This window comes from Mustela nigripes, chromosome 14, assembly GCF_022355385.1.
Source record: "Mustela nigripes isolate SB6536 chromosome 14, MUSNIG.SB6536, whole genome shotgun sequence".
Classification (NCBI taxonomy): Eukaryota; Metazoa; Chordata; class Mammalia; order Carnivora; family Mustelidae; genus Mustela; species Mustela nigripes.
The window spans coordinates 22,990,276-23,000,596 of record NC_081570.1 but is presented as its reverse complement, the minus strand read 5'-3'; the positions used below and the strand labels follow the sequence as shown (position 1 = coordinate 23,000,596).

At 41.7% G+C, this 10,321-nt stretch overlaps 1 protein-coding gene across 12 annotated transcripts in view; it reads left to right on the top strand.

The window, feature by feature from the left end:
* The first annotated feature begins 1,213 nt into the window (after positions 1–1,213).
* The window catches only part of PUM1 (pumilio RNA binding family member 1), a 141,421-nt gene continuing 132,313 nt past the window's right edge, over positions 1,214–10,321 (top strand). For 10 of the 12 annotated variants that reach the window (XM_059376952.1, XM_059376953.1, XM_059376944.1 and 7 more), the window contains exons 1-2: positions 1,214–1,324; positions 5,624–5,997. In XM_059376952.1, coding sequence (XP_059232935.1) covers positions 5,635–5,997 — 363 coding nt within the window. In that variant the 5' untranslated portion in view covers positions 1,214–1,324; positions 5,624–5,634. The remainder of the gene's footprint in view (positions 1,325–5,623; positions 5,998–10,321) is intronic. The other 2 variants (XM_059376951.1, XM_059376954.1) reach the window with 1 other exon arrangement.

Below are 10,321 nucleotides of genomic sequence, written 5' to 3'. Positions count from 1 at the left end.
CCCCTGGATTACTCTTAAAAAAAAAAAAAAAAATTCATTAGAGATGTTCTGTATTTATCATGAAGATTAACCTTCTACCATGCATATTGCAATATTTTAAAGCTTATTTTCTCATTTGTTCTACTTTGTGACATCTCTATGTGAAAAACGTTTAAATATCTTTCAATTTAAAAAATAACTAATTGATTTTCGTTCATTATAAACGTTTTTCCTTCCTCCAGTTATAAAGTTTCCTGGCATATCCCCTTCTGGTCTTTTGTAGTATTGGGGTTTGCCTACGTTTTCCATCCATCTTGGGCTTAGTGGGAGATACAATAGCCATATCTTATCAAATACTACTGATTTTAAAAGTCACTCGCATCAAATGGCCAAATTTCTTTTCCTCCTTGAAGCTGGGCAGCATGACAACAGCGAACACTGGTTGAGTGCTTACGAACAGGGTCGGCTTTATGTCTTTGGTTTTGGTTTACGGCTCTGCTACTGCGGTCTCAAAATTCCTTAAACGATTTTGAACAAGGGGCCCCACACCTTCATGGTGCACGGAACCCTGAAAATTATGCTTTGGTCCCGTTTACAAGTCCTAGGAGGCACTGTACCAAGCGCTGGAGATCTTTAAAAGGAATAAGAAGCCACATTATTTCACTTAATCTTCACGGCAGTTCTGTTGAGTAGCCGTTCTCATTTTCCTCTTCACTCTCTAAATGGGGCGATGGAGGCAGGAAGATTAAACAAGGCCCCAGAGCCGGAAAGCTGCAGCAAAGGGGTCAGAAGTCAGCACCTGTCCAGCCAGAGCCGAGCGATAAGCAAGAGTCCCTCAGCCCCGCAGGCTGCTGCAATCTGGCGGTGAGGCTGGGAGCGCGCGGGAGCGGGCGGTGCCGCGTCTACGGTCCCTCGGGGATCCGGCGGGGCGCCCCTGTCCGACCCCCCGGGGCCCTGCTCCGTGCGGCGCGTGGCCTGGCGCCCGCAAACACCACGGGCGCTCCTGTGCCGGCGCGGGACCCCGCCTTCTGCCCGCGACGGCGCGCGCTCGCTTAGCGGGCGGGCCCTCGCGCGCGCAGCGGTTGTGTTGCCTGCGAGTTTCCCAAGTTCACACAGGCCCTGGGTTGGCATGGCAACCAGGCAACCTGTTCCAGAGCCGCCTGCCTTCTCCGCACATGCCGCTGCCACCGCCGGAGCCGGGGCCAGAGCCTATCCCAGGATGCACCGCGCCAGCCCCGTCCCCAGTGGGCCGCCATGTTGTCGGAGTGAAAGGTAAGGGGGAGCGAGAGCGCCGGAGAGAGAAGATCGGGGGGCTGAAATCCATCTTCATCCTACCGCTCCGCCCGTGAGTATCCGCACCCCGCCGGCCCCAAACGCTGCTCCGGACCCCCAGCGAGCAGATCGCCCCTTTGTATTGGTGTTTGAGAGCGGTTGTGGGGGTGAGAAGGGCTTTGGAAAAGCCGCCCGGGGCCCTGGCTGAGGCTTCTCACTCGCTGTTCCTCGTACATGTTTTGGAGTCAGCAGCAAGGCCCCTATTGTTATCAAAGGAGGGAGGGGGTGGGGAGCGGGGTCGAAGCGAGGAAAATGCCGGGGCTTTAGGCCCCGGCTCGGGGCAGAGACGTGCCTGTACATTTCTGCTGGGACCCGTTGGAGCCCCCGAAGATTGATGTTGCCATTCGGGTTGCTTTTTTGATGGGTTTGCGAAGCCGCGAGTCTTCTGTGTGGCCATGAAGTGTAATTCTGGGCCACCCTGGATTTCTTCGACTTCTTGAGCTGCCGTGGCAGTGCCGAAGCAGGAGGAACAATAAATCGCTTTAGAAGCAGCCTTGGCCCTTGTCTCCAGGCGAGACCCACCATGGGGGAACTTTGCGAGCCTTAAATGTGAAGAAGTGGCGATCAGGAAGTTTCAGATCGCTTTTTAGTCTCCTGGGTGCTTGGGGCCTTTTGTTTCCGTGAGAGCTTGGGTTTTCGGTGGGTTCTTCCTCGTCGAGCCTCCCTGTGCTGGTGAGTGTCTGTCTTAACTCAGAGAGGGGCGCACCCCTCGGTAGTAGGAAAACAGATAGTTTTAGTCCTCGCCGACGTTCTTGGTAAACAGGCATCGTTTGTTAGACTTGTCAGTACCACTCCCACGTCAAGTGAGGAATAAGCTCCTGTAACTTTTTCTCCCTACGAGAGCCACCCCCCCCGTGTCCCCCGACGCGCGCGTACACACACACACACGACAGATAGCATTAGGGACGGTTTTATCTTCCCCATAACTTGAAGAATTGTTACTCTTCATTGTCTAATTGATAATAACAAAAACACACAAAAAAATCACACACTGTTTTTAGTTGTCCGTACCCAATCCGTTCCTTTTCTATTCTTCCTGGGATGAAGGATAATGAGACTTTATGGAGGGTTTTGGGGGGTTCTGTTTTGAAGTCAGTTACTTCTGAAACAATAGGTTTATAGCTTTAGCTTTTGTTTGTTTTAAGAAACACCTAAAAACTCACCAAAACAAGCCAAGATTTGTGGCCCCCAAAGGACTTTTTGTAAACAAAATAAACATTTTAACTCTTTGCTGATTTTAACTTTCTAAAACACCCTTTGGGGCTGTTGATTGTTTATCAGGATCTTTGGGAAATGCTGGATTTTGCACTTTGAATTAGCATTTCGCCTTAGCTACAGTTGAATTCATTTTGTTCAAGGCCACAGCTTTTTGAAGTTGGGTTTGAAGTTTAGTTTGGGTTTGAGTTGAAGTGCTTTAAAGTAAATTTATGACCACAGATTTTTTTTTTTCCCCCTCAGTGTGGAAAAAAAAAAACACCTTTTAAACTAAGCATTTTAGTTAAAGGAAGGTGAGTGGTGGAGAAATTAAACTGTGTTCCTTTGCTTGAAATAAAATGTTAGTGATATTGCAAGAAAAACTTTCATGAAAACAGTTTGAAAACTTTGGAAGAGTAACTAGAATCAGCGCTTATTTCTAGTTGCTTAAAATAATTTTTATAATGTGCTGTTTGTAAAAAGTCACATTTCAAATGGTACACATAACTTTTCAGTGGGCTTTGAGAGTTTTCTCTAAAAGGCATCAGCAATTTAAATGTTTTCTGATATTTAAGTGATTTCTTAATTTTTGTGCTGTAATTGCCAAGATATTACACAACTACCCAAGACACATGTTAATTGCTTAGGTATTTGCTCACTTTCAAACTGTCCCTTCTGCCAGGTTTTCTCTTGTTTCAGAAACTGCCTTGCCTCATTAGGTAAAGCAGGAAGTCTTAGGGCAAACAGATAGCTTTACAAAAGCCAGTTGTTTTGTTTGAACTTTTTTATGGAAACTCCTCCCCCCTGGCCAGCCCCTTGTTTGACTGTAGTAGTGAGAGTTTCAGAGGTAAACCTTTTTCATATGGAAATTATTCGTTAGATAAGTATTGTGGCAAATCTTTTATTTTAGTAAAGATTGCATTTGCTATTTTAGGAATCCTCTTAGGAACTGGTGCTTCATTGCCTTAACTGGTGGTAACTGAATGGCTGGGGTCCCAGCATGGTGACTTTAAAGTTACCCAAAAGTTTTGTATTGTTTTATTTTGATGAAAAACAAGCAAACAAATTTGTGAGTCCTAGAGAAAGCATTTCTTCTATTTTCTAGGTGGGGAACAGGCTCTGAGAGGTTGCTGTTTTAGTGGTAAAACTTAGGTTTTGGGACTCCTTGCTTGCTGTAGAACAGACTGTTAAATTGATATTCCCTTGTGGAAGAAAATGGAACTGGCTACTGTTGGTAATAAGAGGGCAATGAGTTTGTTTGGTGATGGATAGTAATTAGACTTATTGTGATCATTTCAAGTGTATACAAATATCCAGTCATTATGTTGCACTCATGAAAACTAATACCATGTTATGTGTCAGTTATACGTCCATAAAAAGGGGCAATTAATTCTTTTGAAATTCAAACAGGAGGGTATTAGACTGCTTGGCACTTTGTAGACACCTATGGTAAATACAGCTATATGACTTTTTGGTTTTGGTATGTAAGCATGAACATGAGTCTATTCATGAAATCAGAAACTAGTTGAAAGCTAGACTACCCACTACCCTAGTAAGATTCTGATGGATTGGAATTGTTAACTGAAACTAGGCATTTCCAAATTAGGCTTTGAATAAATTACAGATTCCATTGTGTTGTCTTCTGGCTTCAAAACATGAATTGTGAGAAGCAGTTCTTTATCAGGAAGCTTAATTCTGTAAAGAAATAACTTAATAGATACCTCATAAATCTTGTGAATGGGTTTTTGGAATGTTACAGTAGGGCTTGGTGGAGAGAGCAGGCATTGTAGCAGTGGGCTATTAAATTGATAGCCTTGAAATTGGACTCCAGTGAGTATAGACAGTTATAGTCTAATAGGTAACTTATTACTTTGTAGCAATTTTAAAAGCACCCACAGGCTGACAAATGTTCTGTATTATGTACAAATGTAGTTTTTGATTTTAAGAAATTTAAATAGTAACATTTCATAGTAACATTTTAGAGATTCTTTGTTCCAGAAAAGAGTAGTGGGTGCAAGTGAGAGAAATAGTATCTGTGTGTAGCAAGAGGTGGATACAACTAAGCTTGGGTGTAAACAGGTTTATTTGTCATGTTTTAAAGATTTTATTTTTTAAGTAATCTTCCTACCCAAATTGGAGCTCCAGCCCATAACCCGGAGATCAAGAGTCGCAAACTCCACAGTCTGGGCCAGCCAGGTGCCCCTAAAACAGATTTAGGTTTGATTCTCTCTTCTACAACTCAGCATGGCCTTTGGCACACCACGTAGCCTTAGAATTTTCATTTGTAAAGTAGGACTGATAAGATACTACTGTCTGCAAAATATTTGGCACACAGTTGTTACTGAGGCATCTTTTTTTACAGTGAGGCTTTCTACACTAGTAAAGTGTTTGGATTTGGTTGGTCTCATCCTGTTTATAAACGGAATAATGATGTGATTACAGTTGTAAATTATTGGTAAAAATTTCCACCCCCTTGCCCAACAGCGGCTAAAAAAGGTTTAGGCTGAGAACATTCTGTTGCTGTTCTTGGTCAGGGGGCCTTATGTTCCTTCAAAGAGCATCCTATGACTGTGTTGGACATTTTAAAGGATCTTCTCAAGTTTTAGACAGTCTGAGTCATTGCTAATTATATAGAGTTTGGATTTTTGTTTGGTTTATTGGCTTATATCTGCTCTATTTGTAAAGTGGTATTTCATAGATCTCTTGTTCATTTAAGAAGTATTTGCAGAATTGGCTTAAGGTGCAAATAAGTTGGGTAGAGGAGCCATTGATTGAAGTCCAATTCTATGTTGTTAGGTTTGGTAACAACATAAGCTTTCCTGAAGTTGCTGTATTAAATTTTGATCTCAGTGCCTTGTCATACTGCCTGCAACCAACCAACTACATTTGTTTTCACACCTGCTTGTATTCAGCAACTTAAAAATAGAGGTTTCAGTCTGGAAAATTGTGTAAATACTGTAAAGTATTTAGCTGCTTGGTAGAATTGGTTATAGATGTGGTACTGCAAAAGACACGGGGCTCATATTTTTGTATTGGTATATATCAAGTTATTTTTTTTTATTCAAGTTATGTTTTTAAAAACACAAATTTTAAACATTTGTAACCTCTTTGTCCTTAGGTGTTGGTGGAATGAGCGTTGCATGTGTCTTGAAGAGAAAAGCAGTGCTTTGGCAGGACTCTTTCAGCCCCCACCTGAAACATCACCCTCAAGAACCAGCTAATCCCAACATGCCTGTTGTTTTGACATCTGGAACAGGGTCGCAAGCGCAGCCACAACCAGCTGCAAATCAGGCTCTTGCAGCTGGGACACACTCAAGCCCTGTCCCAGGATCGATAGGAGTTGCAGGCCGTTCCCAAGACGACGCTATGGTGGACTACTTCTTTCAGAGGCAGCATGGTGAGCAGCTTGGGGGAGGAGGCAGTGGTGGAGGCGGCTATAATAATAGCAAACATCGATGGCCTACTGGGGATAACATTCATGCAGAACATCAGGTAAAAAAAAGTTCACTATTTCAGCTTTGAAATTCTTTTATAATCTCTGTTCACTTAGGATATGTGCTTTCAATGAATGTCTTTAAAAGCCTAAATTGCTAATTTCATTTGGTCCAAACATAAGAGTTACTTGTTTTAAAGGATAAATGTTGTAATACTGTTACTGGGTCATTTATCGTGCTAAATAGTAAACCATCAATTCATTTAAGAAAAGTCAGAGTTATTTTAATGTGCATGTGCTACATTTTCACATATGCTTCTTTTTTTTTTTAGGTTTTATTATTTTTTTTATTTGAGAGTGAGAGATAGCAAGGGAGAGCATGAGCAGTGGGGAGAAGGAGAGGGAGAAGCAGGTTCCCTGCTTAGGGATCATGACCTGAGCCAAAGGCAGATGTTTAACTGACTGAGCCACCCAGCTGCCTCCCCATACATACTTTTTAAAGCAAGGATACTTTTTCCGCTTTGACATATATTCTTTTAAGAACTGTTTGGACTGTTTATAGCCTGCATCCATATTTTCAAAGCCTTTCCTGTTGGGTGTGGGTGACTTTAGTTTTTAAAATGTTATAGTTAAAGGTTACTAGGAAGTTGGTAACAAAGTAGTTGCTCGGGTGAGATTTATTTGAAATGGAACTGGTATATTTGATGTTTTGTGTCAGAGAAGAGTGGTTGTGGCTTTTAGGTTTCAACCATCTTTGTCCTCTTGTTCTAAGCACTCCTTTCATTTGGTTAATTTTGACGTGCTAACTCTTAATTCAAAACCACAGCTAGAATCACAGCATATTTTACTGAGAAGAGTGTTTTGCCTGATCTGTGTTTCCTAACTTATTCATAGTGATGAAAGGATTAGTGTATTTAATCAGGCTATTCTTTGACACAAGGTATAGGTTGAATTTGCAGAGGGTTCATTTCATACTGTCAGTGTCTGAGTACTGACTAGCAAAATTAACTGACATCTTTCACTAGGTCTCTGGTGTTTCTGTTCTGTTTCAGAAATAAATCAGGTACGAGCACATTTGCAAATTTGAATTCTCAGTTGTGCTTTCCCTGACCCTTCCAAAAAGGCAGTGTGTGTGCCATGGTGTTTTACCATAGTAGAAATGAGGAGGTGGTGTTTACTTCTTATTCATGAGATTTATGAGATTTATTGAGCACATTAATTATATGTCTTTGGTTTATTGGAACAATCCTCAGCATTAGTGCTGATTGATAAGAACATAGTATGTGTAGGTAGGTGAGGGACAGTAAAAAGTTAGACATACAGGTTTTTTTCTTTATTTTTTTTTTAAAGATTTATTTAGTGAGTGAGTGGGGGGGCAGTGCATGGGAAGGGTGGAGAGAATCCTAAACAGATTCCATGCCAACTGCAGAGCTTGTTGTGGTGCTTGATCTCAATGACTCTGACTGAGATCGTAACCTGAGTTGTAACCAAGACCTGGACACTCAACCGACTGAACCACCTAAGTGCCTCTAGAGGGCTTTGTCTGCACTTAGGGCACATTCTGTCTTCTTTGTTTATTTAAGATTTTATTTATTTATGTAGAGCATAAGTTGGGGGAGGGGGAGAGGGAGAGAAAGAATCTCAAGCAGACTCCTTGCTGAGAATGGAGCCTAACACAGGGCTTGATCTCACAACCCTGACATGACCTGAGCTGAAATCTGGAGTCCGATGCTTAACTGACCGTCACATACATGCCCCAGGGCACTTTTTAATCTTTAAGGCACTATATTTCTTTCCTGTTTTCCTGGAGTCTTGCAGGTGGGAATCAGATTTTATTCACCTCAGTATCCCATTTCCCTGGAATTTGGCATATAATAGAGCTTCAGAGGAAATCTGTTAAACACATGAATCCCTAATCCTTTGGCTTTAAAATAAAATTGGAGAAAAAGGATATTGTCACAAAGAGAAGGGCCTTGAATGCCAGGGCTAAGATTTATTAATTCAATAGGCTGCAGTGTTTTCGAATGTGTGTGTATGGCTTTTATCCAGGGGTGTTCAGGAAGATTGAATTGGCAGTGAGAGATTGGAGTGGGTGAGGCATGGTGTGAGCAATGAAAAAAATAAGTTATGGGACTGAGAAATACAGAGTTTGTGGTGACTGAATTAGAAATCTTAGGTCCCTGAGAAAATGAAGTAATAAAGGAAGGAATAGAGAGGGGTATCTGGTTTGGGGCAAGATAATTAAATTTGGTAGTGTGTATGTTGAATTTGAGATGTAGACAGCTGTACATGTAGAGACCAGAGTAGGAGGTGTTTGGTTTGGATGGTATCTATGTAGTGGCATATGTGGAAGGCCTGTAATCTTTGCCTTATTGGCTAAACATTGTTTAGAAATCATAAACATTGGTTTGAAAAATCTCTATTATAGATCTTGTGTTGGGTTTTCTAATGATGGGCTGTTGGGTAAAGCTTAAAGGAGAATCAAGTGCTCACCTGTCTTGGGCGAGGTGGGAGAATCAAACTCGGGGTCAGTTCTGGCAGAGCTCTAAGATCTAGAATCTGGTTGTGCTGTGCAAGTTAACAAGTGTTTATTGAAGGCTTAGTCTGGGTTGTGTCGTATGCTGAGCTTTATTTTAAGGAACCGCATCTGACTTGTTGAGCAGTTTTATGTGGGTCAGTTAGCAAACTGGAGTTACTGTTAAATGGTGAAACCTGTTCCATACCCAGGGGCCTAAACCAGTGAACCAACTTGGAATTGGCACTCATCACAAAATAGTTCTGTTGGGCCAGACACATGATCTAATAAAGAGTGTTAGAGAAACTCAGGGTAGTTGCTGTGTTGCAGATATGGGCCACACACAGATTACCTCTTCTGAGTCATTATAGTGTATTATAATTTACTGGGTTTGGTGTTGATCTCATCTCTTGGTCTGAACTGTTCCAGGGCAGAGACTGTTGTGTTTTTCATGCCCCTTTGTCAGGTGATGTCTGTAATTTTTGTGTTGATTGAATGAGGACCTTAAATTCTTCAGATTTGTACTCGGGTAAAGTGGGAGATCTTACAGCTCAGCTGTCCTGTGGGGAAAAACAGGTAACAGGTAGGCAGAGGTGAGTATAGCATAATTGAAGAGTGGAGGGGCCTATCATTAAGCAGACAATCACTGCCCTCATCAGCCACTGTTACTGACTGGAGGAATAAAAAGGTGTTTGATCTGTCAAATGGGAACCACTGATGGGGGTAGAAACATTTATATTTTAGGCACTGGGCTATATTTCCTGTACTTAAGTCTCAGAACAATGCCATGGGGGAGTTAATATCCTTTTTGAGAGAGTAGAAACTGAAGCTTAGTTGCCAGTTGGAATCTGGTTTTGAAATCAGGTCTTTGTGAGTCCATTTCCCATGCTCTCTCTGTATTTCTGGCCCCCCTCCCCCAATAGTTTAAACCTTAAAAACTAAACCAAAACAAACAAAGTGACTGCAGCAAAGTAGCACAATTCGAGGTCAGAGAATTGCCATAATTTTGCTTGAATTTTAGAGATGATAAACTTAATAATACGGAGTGGAATATAAATAATGTTGACCTTTCTCCTAGAATTTCAAGAGTGCCTTTTTTTTTTCCACAGTAGCAGCAATGCAAACGTCCTTTCCCCCCGCAGATTTGTTTTTATTTACATGTGTATTCTATTTAGTAATTGTGAGAAACTTACATATATCAAGACTGAATTAATATAAAGTGATCTACTTGCCATACTTGCCAGCGCATTCTGCTGTAGTAACCCTTGGGATGTTAATTCCTCTTTGGTGGGCTTACGTCCTTAGCTTTTTTTTTTTTTAAAGGCCTTTTGGCATAATGGAACAAATTTGATCGAATTGGCAGAATGCTTTTAGCAGTGACCTGGCGAAGTAAAGAATATCACAGGCTGTGATGCCAGCCGGCAGTGTTGGAGGGAAGGAAACTATTTATTATTCCAAGTACCTTAGAGCCGTTTCTCTCATTATTACTCTTTTATGAACAATCAGTTTTTTACAATTAAAACTTTTTTTTCACCTTTTGAAATTAGGATTTTCCTGCCTGATGTAGAAATTTTCTTAGTGTCTGAGTTTTCCCCTCTTTTAATAGTGAGCTCTTTAAGCTGTGCCTAAATGTGTATGTGTGTGCACGTGTATATGTATACACACACATAAATATACATGTCTTTTTTTTTAAAAGGTTTGTTTATTTATTTATTTATTTATTTGACAGAGAGGAATCACAAGTAGATGGAGAGGCAGGCAGAGAGAGAGAGAGAGAGGGAAGCAGGCTCCCTGCTGAGCAGAGAGCCCGACGCGGGACTCGATCCCAGGACCCTGAGATCATGACCTGAGCCGAAGGCAGCGGCTGG